The sequence below is a fragment of the Bison bison genome, unplaced genomic scaffold (genome assembly GCF_000754665.1).
Source record: "Bison bison bison isolate TAMUID 2011002044 unplaced genomic scaffold, Bison_UMD1.0 scf7180017864068, whole genome shotgun sequence".
Lineage (NCBI taxonomy): Eukaryota > Metazoa > Chordata > Mammalia > Artiodactyla > Bovidae > Bison > Bison bison.
In genome coordinates, this window is record NW_011494640.1 from 10,601,460 (window position 1) to 10,616,451 (window position 14,992).

Genomic DNA, 14,992 nt, shown 5'->3' on the forward strand with positions numbered 1-14,992 from the left:
CCCCCCCCCCCCCCCCCCAGGATTTTTGGATCCTGTATATGTCTGGGATGGGGCCCGAGAATTCACGTTTTTAGACAAGTTTCTAAGTGATGCTGATACTACTGTCCCAGGGATGACACTGAAAATCTATTAATAAATTCTCTCCTGAACAGTGTGAAAATAAATTAACTAGCTATATAGATGCACAGAGTCTAATAAATAAATTGGTAGATAATTTGCTTAGGTCCCTGGGCTTCCCTGGTGGCTTACCTGGTAAAGAATCTGCTTGCAATGTGGGAGACCAGGGTCAATCCCTGGGTTGGGAAGATCCCCTGGAGAAGGGTAAGGCTACCCACTCCAGTATTCTGGCCTAGAGAATTCCATGGACTGTATAGTCCATGGGGTCACAAAGAGTTGGACACAACTGAGCAGCTTTCACTTCACTTTCACTATCACCTTATTGCTTGATTTGATGTTCTTTCTGGACACTACCTTGTTGCTAATATTGAACTGAATGTAGGTTACCTGCCTGGGATCCTGGGATTCCAGTGTGACAGATGTTCTTGTCCTGGAAGGTGCTAGTAATTACTGACGAGTCTGTCCTCCTAAGTGACTCAAAGCCCCCTAACGTCTCTCGCCTTGTTTGCTTCCTCTATACCATCCTACTTCACAAGACTGTTGAGGGAATTAAATGACAGCCTATGTGACAGAGATTTAAAAACTGAAAAGTATCGCCTGGGGATCTTGTTAAAATGAAGATTCAGATTCCACGTGTCTGGAGTAGTGTCTTGAGTTTCTGTACATCTAACCAGCTCCCAAGTGATGCTTGGTCCATGCACACCCTTTGGGAGGCGAGGACAACTTAATTCATGTCCCTTGATAATAAGTCCTTAATCTGTGCCTTATTTACATTATACAGTTATGTCTCCTTGTGTGTTTTTCATATGTGTATGTCTGTTTGTATATGTGTGTGTGTTTAATTCACGGCAAAATCTGTTGTTCAGTCGCTCAGTTGTGTCTGACTCTTTGTGACCCCATGGACTGCAGCATGCCAGGCCTCCCTGTCCTTCACTACGTCCTGGAGTTTGCTCAAAACTGTGTCCCAGAGTTTGCCCATGATGACATAAATTACCTAAGGAGAAACACTGGGTAGTCTAAATTATCATCATCCACCACAATAAAGAAGTAAAAATATAATCTTGATGCATTAGTGCTAGCAGGATGGATATGTACTAAGAATTAAATCAGTGCTTCTAGTGCTGACTTAAGGTGGACCTAGATTTCAGTTAAAGACTTTTTAAAAGGTTAAAGTGCCTATGCTTTGTCTTGCCCTGACCCTAGGAAATGATTTCAGTCTCATCCCAGCTACTATCTCTTTCATTGCAGGTGAAAATTGAACTCCCAACACAACTTCATGAGAAACACCATATTCTGTTTTCTTTTCATCATGTCACTTGTGACATAAATGCGAAAGCCAACGCCAAAAAGAAGGAGGCACTGGAAACCCCAGGTACTGACCAGAAGCGATCCGACATGGCCATACATGTCATCTCTGGGACTTGAATTGAAGAGCTGATTTATTTAGAGTTTTTAAACTAGGTTTTGTATTCATAAATGATAAATAGCTTTCTTTTTACTCCTCACCGTGAAGGTGTGTACTGAAAAGTTTTCTCTCTGTTTTTCTTTTTTAACAGTTGGATATGCTTGGCTTCCTTTGATGAAAGATGATCAGATAGCTTCTCAAGAGTATAATATCCCAGTAGCAACGAGCCTGCCTCCAAATTATTTAAGCTTTCAAGATTCTGCAAATGGGAAGGTACTGGGTAGCATACAACTTAAGAGAAAAGATACATGGGCTAAATGACATGAGGTTATCTTCCACTGGCTATTTAAATTAATCCCACCTTATGTATTCATCCACTGTAATTAGAAATCAACTGACCTGTAATATTTCAATACCTTGTTTTGTTTGTGGCCAGTAGAAATGATCTATTCAAAATGATCCCCTGATATCACATTGGTATCATTTACTAATACTGCGAAATGTATTTGCATCTCTCATTTTCCATCTCTATAGTAATGTGAGACTAATGGATCAAGGTGGCAAATTAACATAAACTAAATAACCTATTTATTGACATTTCCTTTCTCTCAAATTGCCACAGTGACAGTAACAAACTCTTTTTTGCAGCACACTGGGAGTGACATTAAATGGGTCGATGGTGGTAAACCACTTTTCAAAGTATCGACATTTGTTGTATCAACAGTGAACACTCAGGTGAGCATGTTATCCTGATACTATCCAACTGCAGACCAAAATTCCAGAAGTGTATTTATCAAGATGACACTTCCCTTGGAAGATGGTTTGCTTCCAATGACAACACCCAAGTGTTAAAAATATGAAACATTTAAAATTAAAATTGTGGACCTTTCCCTTGAAACTCAGTCTAATTTCCAATGCCTATCCAAGCCTCCTCTCATGGAGCAAAGGCCATGAAGTGGTCAAAACTGTGTCTGAGAGCCACTTTGGTCAACTTCTGACACAGGAATTTTGGACAAATCACTTCACCCCCACAGTCCCATGTCCTCATCAGGAAAATGATAACAATAAAAGAAAATCTCCACCTAAGATTGCAGTAAGGCTCAAAATGAGAAACTGCATGTGAAAACGTCTCATGAACTACAAAATGCTGAACACAGGGAACTATTACCACTGTCATAGTACCATAAAGCTCACCCCTTCCCTTGCAAGGCAGCTTATTTTAGCGCAGTGGGAGAAGTTTTATGATACTGATTACGAACTACAAAGCAAACTGTTACCTGTACACAGAATAAGTATTGCTCCTTTCTTAAATTCAGTGTGCATTTGGTTGTTGTAGTTGTGTGTGTGTGTGTTTGGTTTTGTTTCTTTTTTGTTGTTTTTTAGTTTTTGTTTTGTTTTGTTTTGCTTGAGCACATACTTGGTTGCTAAGAAAAGTGAAATAATCCAGCATATATTGATCAAAATGTCTTTCCATAACCACTGGCACCTCAAGCCAAATTGAGTCCTCTTCCCCAGTCCTGTATCATAACTTCTTAAATACATCTTTTCTCTGATGCCATCAGCCTCAGTCAAGTCACAATAAGATGACTGTTCTCCACCAAATCCTGCATTTATGTATCTCAGAATCCTGAGTTTCTCTTTGTCATGCTTCCAGCTACTTTCCTCCAAACAGCTCAGGTCCCTCTGTGACTCACCGTTACTTACCTTTCTCTATATCAGCTTCCACTGCCCACACACTCTTCGCCCTGGAAGACACCTTCCTTCCTCTATAGCGGTATTTACATCAGTTTTTGAAGACCCAAGGTCCTTTCACGCACTGTGCCCTCTGTCTGCTTCCATTCCTCCAGAATGCAGGGATTTTGTGACACTGCCTTTCCTCAGCCAGGAAAGCTATCTCTCTCTCTGCCTCCCCTTCCCTCATCAGTCTTTCAGCTCCTATGCATCCTTCAAATCTTGGTTCAAATATCACCTCCTCAAAGAAGTCTTCCCTATCTGCTGACCTCTCAGACATGCTGTATCATCTTGTCATATACCGTCTGACACCCTGTTTTCCTTTGAAGCACCTGTCTGATTGTGAGAAAATAGAAATATAAATTGTGTGGAAACCATGGTGTCGTATCCATCTCAGGGGCATTATGGAAGGACCAGAGGAAGGGTGTGGGTTTTCCTTGCCCACAGCTCTGTCCTCCATGCCAACTGAGGATCTGACAAATAGCTTTCACTGAATAATTCTTGAAAAAATAACATGAAACTGAAAATATTACTTACACACACACACACACACACACACACACACACACACACACTGACCTGTGGGGAACTCAAACCACAGATGCCCCTCTAGAGCTGACAAATGCCAGAGAAACACCCAGAAGAGTGTGAAAATTCAGAGTGCTAGTTTCTCAGTCGTGTCTGACTCTTTGCGACCCCACAGACTGTAGTCCTCCAGGCTCCTCTGTCCATGGAATTCTCCAGGCAAGGATACTGGAGTGGGTTGCCATTCCTTTCTCCAGAGGATCTTCCTGACCCAGGAATTGAACCTGGGTCTCCTGCATTGCAGGCAGATTCTTTGCCACCTGAGCCACCAGGGAGTCTGTATCCCACTTCCTGACTATGTAACTTTGATCCCCAGCATTTCCAACGTGACATTTGCTTCAGGAAACAACATTAAAGGACAGATTGGTTTGCTCCAGCTGCCATTATAAAATACCACAGACAGGGTTGCTTAAACAGAAATATATTTTCTCACAGTTGTAGAGGCTGGTCGTCTGAGATCAAGGTGTCAGAGTATTGTCTTCTTCCAAAGCCTCCCTCCTTGGCTTTCCTCTGTGTGTGAATATCCAAGTTTGCTCTTCTGTAAAGACATCAGTCATATTTGGGCTAGGACCACACGAACTACCATAATTACCTCTTTAGAGGCCTTATTTTCAAATATGGTTACAACCTGAGGTACTGGGAGTTGGGACTTCAACACATGGATTTTGGAGGGGACACAGTTCTGCCCCTAACAAAGGACAGGAGTCAACTTTTATTTCACGATGCCAGGTGGACTTCCTAATTTTTTATTAACGCTGACATTTTAAGTCTGAAAGTATCCCTGTGCATATTAAACCGTACCCATTCTCGTGTGTATTAAAGAATAGTAAGAATAAATGATAGAAGTCTGTGGAATAAGCAGGAACAGGAAGATGATAGAAGAGAATTTAAGAAAGAAAGAAAGAAAAAAAAAGAGGGAGGAAAGGAGTAGGAACAGAGTCAAGAGAAGGAATTCTCTAGCCGTTGTCATGTGGCCCAGAAGGACACAAATCTCTGAGAATGAAATAGGAAGGAGAGCAGACTTTGTGGTTCAGATCAAGCCCTCAGCATGCCAGAACAGCTCCAGAAATGAGAGGTCTGTCTCTCTGCCTCCTTGGTAAAGCGCCTCACACCAAGTCATCTGCCCTACAGAAGGACTCACCTCCCATCACCATGATTGTTACACAGCTTATGTGTCATCAGAAAAATCAATACTTTTTTTGCTGTTTCAGGATCCACATGTGAACGCATTTTTCCGACAATGCCAAAAAAGGGAGAAAGATATGTCTCAGTCACCTACCTCGAATTTCGTTCGCTCCTGTAAGGTAACATGATGTTCAAATAGTTGCAGTGGTCTCCAGGATGGAAATAGGCAAAGCAGACCTTTACATTTTGCATTGAGTAGCAAGCTTCAGGATAATTATTCTTGAAGCTTTTTAAACACCTTACCATTTCCAAGAGGAAATGATTTTATTTCACAGTTCCTAAAAGGTGTCTGTCTGTATAATGGAAGAGTAAGCAAAGATCAGTTTCTCCAAAATAAAAATGGTTGAAAATCAGAGTCAATTGACTCTGAATTAGTTAATTAGATGTAGAGTCTTTGCAACATTTACCTTCATGCCTGTATGTCATGAGAAATGCCATGAAAAATAAAGCCAAACAAAGGTGAACTACTGTATTCATATTCAAGTCCTGATGAACATCAGTCGAATGTGCTTTAAATTTAATCAATGACCTTTTTTTTTCTGTCCTGCCAATTTAACAGAACTTACTGAATGTGGAAAAGATTCATGCAATCATGAGTTTTCTGCCTATAATCTTGAATCAGCTCTTCAAGATTCTGGTACAGAATGAAGAAGATGAAATAAGCACCACTGTGACCAGGTATTCATAGCACAGCCTTGGGAGAAGAGATTTTATAAGCTGTGGTGACAGACAACTGTAACTATAACTGAGTGGCTACATAACTGTGTATGCTTGCATTTCGTTTGAACATATATCTCAAAGTTAAGTATGTCTCACTCTTGAGTTCTTACCTTCTAATCATCTACTATTATCATCCACGTGGAGTTTTAGACCTCTTTTTTTAACTTTTCCTTTGTGCTTTTTAATTATACTTTTTTATTTTGAGATAGTTATAGAGGCACTTGCAGTTGTAAGAAGTAATACAAAAGAGAGCTCATGTTCTCATCAGATGTTCCCAATGGTGACATCTAGCAAAACTATAGGACAGTATCAATCCCAGAATATTGACATTGAAAGAAGCAGGAGACAGAACATCGCCCTTCCCAGAAAGATCCCTCATGTTGGCCTTTTATTGACACACCTACTTCTTTCTCATCTCGGTCCCCACCCGTTATTCCTGGCAACTGCTAATCTTTTCTCCATCTCTAAAATCTTGTTACTTTAAGAATTTTATATATGTTATATTGAAATTTTATATGTAATATGAGTACATATATTTTTATATTATATATTCCATGTATTTATATAAGTTGATAAATTTATTATATAGTCTATTTTAAATTTATATATAAGTTATATGGATTTATGAGGGCTTCCCAGGTGGCACAGCGGTAAAGAATCTGCCTGCCAGTGCAGGAGACACAAGAGACACAGGTTCAACCCCTGGGTAGGGAAGATCCCCTGGAGGAGGAAATGGCAACCCATTCCAGTATTCTTGCCTGGAGAATCCCATGGGCAGAGGAACCTGATGGGCTATAGCCCATGGGATTGCAAAGAGTTAGACATGACTGAGCATGCACACACGCACAAATGTGGAATTATATCATATGACAGTGTGTAACCTTTAGGAATTGGCTTTTTTCACTCAGCATAACTCTCTGGAGATTCATCCAGGTTGTTACATCAATCAATAGTTCTCTCCTTTTTATGTGAGTAGTATTCTATATCATAATATGTTTAAAACTCACCCATTGAAGGATGGCTGGATTGTTTCCAGTTTTTGGTAGATTTGGGGTGAACATAAGTTTCCATTTCTCTGAAAAGAACAGTTGCTAGGTCATATGGTAGTTGTATGCATTGGGTTTTTTTCATATTTATTTATTTCTTGAGCTTAGTTGTGACACACAGGATCTTTGGCCTTTGTTGCAGCATGCAGGGTATTTAGTTGTGGCATGCATGCTCCTAGTTGCAGCATGGAGGATCTAGGTCCCTGCCCAAGGATTGAACTCAGTCCCTCCGCACTCGGAGCTCAGAGAGCTAGCCAGTAAGCCACCGGGCAAGTCCCAAAAGTGCTGGTTTTAAGAACATGCCGAATTATTTTCCTGAGTAGCTGTACCATTTTTTCCCCACTAAATCTTATGTTTCTTTTTATGTTCAGTTTTTCTTTCACTGTTCTCGCTTTAAATTTGCCTTCGCTACATTCTTTCAACATTACTAATCTGTCTGGTGACTTTAGCAAATTACAATCTTCTCTTTCTAGAGATAGGGTTTTCAGTTAATTATTGAATCATATATTCCTAAAGTTCATTTTTTTAAAAAAAATATTAGTCACAGCATTCTGGAAAAAAATTACTCTTTTTTTTTTTAATTTTATTTTATTTTTAAACTTTACATAATTGTATTAGTTTTGCCAAATATCAAAATGAATCCATCACAGGTATTGACATTGAAATGTCTCTAGTACCTTCATAACTACCACACATATTACTAGCCTCTTTTAGAAAGACAGTCATAGCTCAGCTGGTTGAGAATCCGCCTACAATGCAGGAGACCCTGGTTCAATTCCTGGGTCGGGAAGATCCCCTGGAGAAGGGATAGGCAACCCACTCCAGTATTCTTGCCTAGAGAATCCCCGTGGACAGAGGAGCCTGGCTGGCTACAGTCCATGGGGTCACAAAGAGTAGGACACTACTGAGTGACTAAGCACAGCATCATTTTTAAAGTAAAGCTCTGAAGCTAGAAAATTATAACATCTCTAACATTCCTATAACCATCCAGTTCTGGAGCCAGATTAGAAGTCCCCAACTGTGCCTTCAGGTTGTACTCTTTTCAGCATGAGTATATGCATCTATTGGCAAAAACTCCTAAATATTTCAGCAGATAGACCTGTTAAAATTCTGAGATATTCCTAAGCACTACAGCCATGGAGTAACTGCAAGGATTAATGTGAAGAAATCAACCTGTACCACAATTGCTACTGGACTCTAACCCAGCTAAGGAGGAAAACCCAAAAACTTACATTTTAGACTGAATACTTTTTCCAAAAGCACATATATAACACCTCTAAGTTGGAAGACAAGCTCTTTAAAAACAGAATGTGATACTTAGAGGTTAAAGATCTTAAGTTTTAATAAGATACTAAAATCAATTCCTTTTCCAAAAAGACATTGTCAGCAGACACAAACTGTAATAGCAGCCATAAGACATTACTTTTATCTTCGTGTTTAGAAATTTCAAGGTTGGAAATGGCTAATGGATGTTATAGATACTGAACACCCGGTACTGAGTTTGAAATTGGTTCATTCATTCATTCAGTAATGATTAAGTGCCCAGCTCACCAAGCACTTCAGTGACAAACCAAGTGGTATTTTCCTGCCTGCTCCAGAAAGGCCACTCAACAGCTTTGCTCTTCCAGGGTTCTGACCGACATCGTGGCCAAGTGCCATGAGGAACAGCTGGACCACTCTGTCCAGTCCTACATTAAGGTATGAAATTGCCACGTGGGCGTCGGTTGTATCCCCTTGTGCTGTGTGGCTTGTCTCATTTCCTGTCTGCAATAAGTGAGGAGTTCCCCTCTTTAGCTGAATGGTGCCCACCCCAGTCATACTGAACGTTCCCTTTAGTGATCTAGAACTCCTTCTTTTTTGCATTAATGGGCTTAATGTATTATTTCAATATATAAATAATGCATACATGTGCAAATGAATATTTATATGGGGAGAAAAAGCAAAGAAAGAAGTGCAGGAGAAAACGAAAGTATGGTCTTTTGAAATCAACATTAGAAATATATGAAATTCCTCTGTAAATTTAAGGAAGATGCCTCCTGTTGGTTTGTTGAATGTGCTGTTTCTTCTGTAATGTTTTCTTAGCTCTTTTTATTGTTTTCTCAGGCATTATTTCATTTTCCCAGTTACTGTATATTTGTACCTGCTTCTGGTATGTTAAGTCCTTTCTCCTCCGGCATGAACCACTAGCCCATCCCATCAGTGTGCACTGCTTCCTCCAGTGGCCTTCGTCAGATGTTCACTTGGACATGTTTATATTCTCATTTTCAGTTGGCCTGTGAATTTATGCCAGTGAACTTGTGATGATGTTTGCACATTATAGTTCCAGCCTAAAGGTCATCTTCTTGAAGGAAAAGAAAAAAACCATCCAGAGATAAATAAAAGTATCTTATATTCCTTTATATAAATAAAGGACTAAATTTCAATTTTTATGTATAGATTATCTCTTTTAAAAGACATAGAACTTTTTAATTAAAAGAAAATATTCCATGAATATATATAGGTAGACATATGCCCATGTAGTTTAGATGTCTAAAAAGGCAACCAGAGAAGAAATTTGGGGTCCTTTGTGCTAAAATTTTGTGACAGCAAGAAATAACTAAAAATTTTATTCTGGAGTGAACCCCTCTGAGATATTATCAGTGAGGAATTACTCCCATTACAGTTTCATATTAACATGTTTTTTATCTGTCAGAAAAGTTAAATGTCTTCCCAAATATCTAAGTATGAGTGTGTGCCCTTATATGCCAAAAATAGTAATTTCACAATAATTTCCCTATGGTATGATTTTATCCAATAAGGTCTACAATTCAATTGCCAAAGGCCAGTTCCATCTACAAATGCCTTTTTAGTTTGCTCTGTAAGACAGAGGCATAGCTTCCTTTTATAGGATATTGATGAGTTTACTGTTCAGCAGAATCATCTATAGAATTTTCATTCTCTCAACCCTTACCCCAGTTTTCCATTTCAAGCTCCAGAGGGCATGAAAGGAAAAAAATTTCCCAATCTCTGTCATACAAAGTCATCTCCTTTTCAACACACGTATTATTTACCTTGTTCCAGTAGAATTACCAAAAATTGCTTTTAGAACCCACTGATGTGACTATTTTTGTGACAGCCAAGGCTAGTTCCTGATGAGAGCCTTATATCAGCTCATAGAAGCAATCTGTAATGCTCTTGGAGTGGTATCCTGGCAGTGCTTCCTGGAGCAGTCCTTATTTTTAACCAGGATATTTAAAAAAATCCTGACGAGACCATTTGATTTTATGATGTAGGAGGATACTTATTGAGTTTGCTTTGAAGTGTTTTCTCCAGTGGACCACATTTTGTCAGTGTTTTAAATCCAGAAATACACCTACGTGGATTTTCAAGCTGATGACAATTCCTAAAGATGTTTCATAACATAATTTCATATGTCTAAAACAAATACAGACAAATATATATAACCAACTAAAATTTATTCTGGAAAAAGCACTAAAGTAGAAAATGGAAAACTAGATTCTAGTTAGGGTTAGATCGTTAACTCGGAGTGATCAGCCTGTCTGAACCTCACATTTCCTCTGTGAAGTGAGATGAGTGGATGAGATGAACATCCAGCTATCTGACTCTGTGATTTGACTCCTGCTATATATAGTACATGGCTGACAGTCTGACCTTGACCAAGGAATCTGATTTTTTTTTCACCCTTAATGGAAAAAAATTAATTTCTAACATATACAATAATATTAAGCTCCACACCTAAGAGTTTAATGAAAACTGGGGTCAATACCTGCTTTGATGTCCTTGCAAAATGTGATAGTTGATATAGTTCATACTTATTCAGAAATATGCTAAACACCATTTCAAGTTCAGTGGTGCTAAATGCTGCTAACTCACTCCATCTACAATATCCAAAATGTACACATACACTCACCGTGTCTTTTTCAAAGATGTATGTCTAAAGTTGATCTAATTAGATACCATCGTTTATAGCAACTCATGGGATTGACATGGTTTAGCCAAAATTTTAAAAAATTTCAGAGCTAGTCAAAATGCCCTTGGAGCTAAGTAACTGTGCATGGCATTAGATAGTTGATTACATTACCCTCATAGGAGTCATAATCCATGAGGGGGAAAATTGTACTACTCTTGATTTTAGCTAGTTTCATGCATCTCTTAGCCTTATTCTTCTCCTTGGGGATGAGCTTGGAGAAGTCAGACGCCTCAGGAGATTTAGGCATCAATGTGCTATAAAGTCAAAGAAATAGCTATAGACCCCAAATGCAAAGTGCCTCTGCTTTGTTTCTTGTCTGTCTTCACCCTTGACAATAGTGAAGTCCAAACTGTGAATATTATAAAGAAATGACCTTCCTTGAGGCAAACCCAACTCATAAGTAAAACATCATAAGCATTTTGTACTTTAAATATATCTGCATGAATTGATACTTAAAATATATGAAGAAATATGGAAGACTAAACCATGACATGCACTCACTGTGCCAACAACCGATCTTTTAAGGAAAAGGCCAGCAGCCTTTGTTATCTTACTGACGGCCAATGTTTATGAACCTCTTGGTTGGCGCGTCTCAGCGTGAGGAGGTAGTGGACCCCGGGCTCGTGGGCAGTTCTCCTACTGGCCTCTGGAAGGCACCAGGTTCCCCACTTGGCTATTTGAGTGGGTGCTCTACCCTTTCAGGATGAAGAAATGCTACCATGCCACCCACCTGTTGCCAGTGGAAGGAAGGAGAAGGGGAAATGTGCCCTCAGTAGGTGGGTCAAAGCCCTCCATGTTTCCTTGAACCCGCTGAATTGCTCTCTGATCTTCTTTTTTATTTCTACTAAGAGTGTGTCAAGGAGAGCTTAGGTGAGCAAGGCTCTACCTATACAAAGCCCTCAGTAGGAGCAGGTGTGTATTACACTTATCATTGGGCCTTCATTTATTTCATGACAAAATCTGGCATGAGCAGATAATTTTGAGACATGAGTTATTCATGGAACATAATTTTTGACCCTTTGTTTTTAAGTGTTTAACTTTTTTTTCACTGTTTGGATTTTCTTCAGTTTGTGTTCAAGACTACGGCATACAAGGAGAGAACTATACATGAAGAACTGGTTAAAAATATGACTGGTCTTTTGCAATCAAATGACTCCACAACAGTCAAGCATGTCCTGAAGGTAAAGAATTTAAAGACGGGCTTTCACTGGGATGGCTTACACTCAACTCTGAAGGTGATAGGAGTCATTGATTTTTATAGATCGTTTCTCTTATGGTTTCTGGTGTAAGCTTCGTGTTGGAACAGTAGCATGTGACCCCATGGACTGTAGCCCACCAGGCTCCTCCGTCCATGGGATTCCCCAGGCAAGAATACTGGAGTGGGTTGCCATGCCCTCCTCCAATATTAAGAGAACAGATCATCTTTAAAAGTAGAATGGACTCAGGTGCTTTGGCCTAAAGGCAAAATGAATGACTCTTAAGAATGGCCTATAACATTCAAAAGTACTAAGTGTACCCAAAATAAAGTTTATGGGGTTTTTAGGCACAACAAGAGGAAAAATACCAACAAAAGGATTAATGATATATTAATGAGTAGACTGACAGCAGAAAGGAGGCAGAGAAACAGCTACTCTTTTTCCCCCAAAAGTTGCAACACATGCATTTGTAGTAACATAAAAGATGGTGAGAAGCTTATGAAGATATAACTCTAAGTTATTATAGACTTGTGAATGTAGTCCCCTGCTAAATTAATTATCTATCATGACTTGACAGACAGATGATTGATGAGTAAGTAGCTAGAGAGGGCTGAGGCTGGATCAATAAGCATCAGCATTTCACTAAAATCAAAGTTGTCTAGGTCAAGTGGTTTGTTTGTTTAAATTTAAATTAGCTGTATGAGCATATTCATTCAATTTATCCAGCAAATATGTTCCAAGTGCCTTCCATACAACAAACACCATCCTCACCATCCTTGGCACTTGATATGCATATAGAGAATAGAATAAAAATCTCTGCCTTTGGGAAGTTTACATAGTACTGCAAGATAAAAAATAGTAAATGACCCACATAATAGCAAAGTTAATTAAATTGCATGTTCAGGGACTTCCCTGGCTGTCCAGTGGTTAAGACTCCACGTTGCCAATGCAGGGGGCTCAGGTTCAATCCCTGATCAGGAAATTAATATCCTGCATGTGGGAAGGAGAGGTTGAGATGAACTACAAGAGTCGCATTGACGTATATACACTACCATGTGTGAAACAGATAGCTAGTGGGAAGTTGCTGTGTGACCCAGGATGCTCAGCTTGATGCTCTGTGATGACCTAGAGGGGAGGGTGGGGTGGGAAGGCGGGGTGGAAGGGAAGCTCAAGAGGGAGGGGATGTATGTATACATACAGCTGATTCATGTTGCACAGTAGAAATTAACACAACATTGTAAAGTAATTCTAATTTCTTTTGTTTTAAAATTAAAAAATTAGTTTTAAAATTTAAAAAATCGATTTAAAAAAATCCCACATGCCAGGCGGTGTGGCCTAAAGATTAAAAAAAAAAAAAAAGTCTTTAAATATGCTTTAAAACCTTAAAAAAGGTTTTAAACAATGTTGGGAAAAAAATTGCATGTTCAGCGGTGAGAAGTAGCATGGGAAAAGAAAATATCAAGCAGGTAAGGGCATGGGGAGCACTGAGTGCAGAGTGAGGTTTACAGTTTTAAATACAGTGGTCAGGATAGAGCTGTGGAGAAGGAAAGACCTCAGCAAAAAATGGGAAGGGGGTGAGAGAGCTAGAGACGTTTAGGGTAGAACATTAAAGGGAGAAGGGGAAACATACAGTATTTGTCATTCTTTGACTTATTTCACTAAGCATGTAATGCCCTCCAGGTCCATCCATGATGTCACAAATAGCAAAATTTAGTTCACTTATATGTGGAATCTAAAAAATAAAGCAAACAAGTGAGTATAAGAAAACAGAAACAGGCTTAGTGATACAGAGAACGAACTAGTGGTTATCTGAGGGGAGAGGAGTGAGGGGAGGGGCAAAATAAGTGAAGGGGATTAAGAGGTACAAACTGCTAGGTATAAAATAAACTACAACAATGTAATGAGGAGCACAGGGTATATTGCCGGTATTTTATAATAACCTTGAGGAGTGCACTCCATAAAAATATTGAATCATTATGTTGTACACCTGAAACTTACATAACATTATTAAGTCAACTTATTTCAATTAAAGAAAATAAAGATTGAGGGGAAGACCTGTATAATGTCGTAAGGCAGCAGCACACCTGGTGGACGTGCCTAAAGGATGGCAGGAAGGTCAGGAGCCACGTAAGCAAAGAGAGGAGGCAAGATGAAGTCAGAGCGGCACCAGGAGGTTAGGCGGGTAGTGTAAGGCCTGTGGGCCATTGCAAGGGCTTTGGCTTCCGCTGGGAGAGAAACTGGGAGCCATGAGAGGCCTTTGAGGGGAGAAGTGAATTGAGCTGACCATGGTTCAAAAGGGTCTCTCTGATGACTGCATAGAGAATAGACTGTAACGGGGTGAGGGTGGGGACAGGGTCGCTGGAGAAGGCTGCCTACCTAGCATCCTTGGGTGTTCTTTGCTGCTGTGTGTGCTCAGTTGTGTCTGACCCTTTGTGACCCCATGGACTGTAGCCCACCAGGGTCGTCTGCCCATGGAGTTTTCCAGGCAAGAATTCTGGAGTGGGGTACCATTTCCTTCTCCAGAGGATCTTCCCAACCCAGGGATCAAACCCACATCCCTTGTGTCTCCTGGATTGGCAGCCAGTTCTTTACCACTAGCACCACCTGGGAAGCCCTGGGTATTCTTTGGCCTTCTCCAAGTGCACCCCTTCTCATGAGGCAAAGTGTGAGGGGAGTCAAAGGAGGGCTGCCTGGAACTATAAGGATTCCTAGGGGCCCCCACCGTTGGCCTTCTCCAAGTGCACCCCTTCTCATGAGGCAAAGTGTGAGGGGAGTCAAAGGAGTGCCTCCTGGAACTATAAGGATTCCTAGGAGCCCCCACCTTTAGAGCTTGTAGGTTTATTCCTGGGCCTGCTTACACCTCTTTAGAAGTCCATACTAAAGAGGGAAACTCTTGTTGCCTGAGTGTAGCCCCAGACCTAAGGCAGGAGCAGCGTTTGGTGGGAGAGAGGAACTGTGGGCAGGAACTGTGGAGAGGTTTGTGGGCAGCGCTTGGGCTTGCAGGCTGGACAGTCACACCAGGTCCCTCAGGGCAGGA

General features: G+C 40.2%; 1 protein-coding gene across 3 annotated transcripts in view; it reads left to right on the plus strand.

The window, feature by feature from the left end:
- Positions 1-14,992, plus strand: part of DOCK10 (dedicator of cytokinesis 10) — a 240,864-nt gene that overhangs the window by 161,350 nt on the left and 64,522 nt on the right. For all 3 annotated transcript variants that reach the window (XM_010837054.1, XM_010837053.1, XM_010837055.1), the window contains exons 20-26: positions 1,366-1,489; positions 1,674-1,795; positions 2,171-2,257; positions 5,050-5,142; positions 5,583-5,701; positions 8,418-8,487; positions 11,827-11,940. In XM_010837054.1, the coding sequence (XP_010835356.1) occupies positions 1,366-1,489; positions 1,674-1,795; positions 2,171-2,257; positions 5,050-5,142; positions 5,583-5,701; positions 8,418-8,487; positions 11,827-11,940 (729 nt within the window). The remainder of the gene's footprint in view (positions 1-1,365; positions 1,490-1,673; positions 1,796-2,170; positions 2,258-5,049; positions 5,143-5,582; positions 5,702-8,417; positions 8,488-11,826; positions 11,941-14,992) is intronic.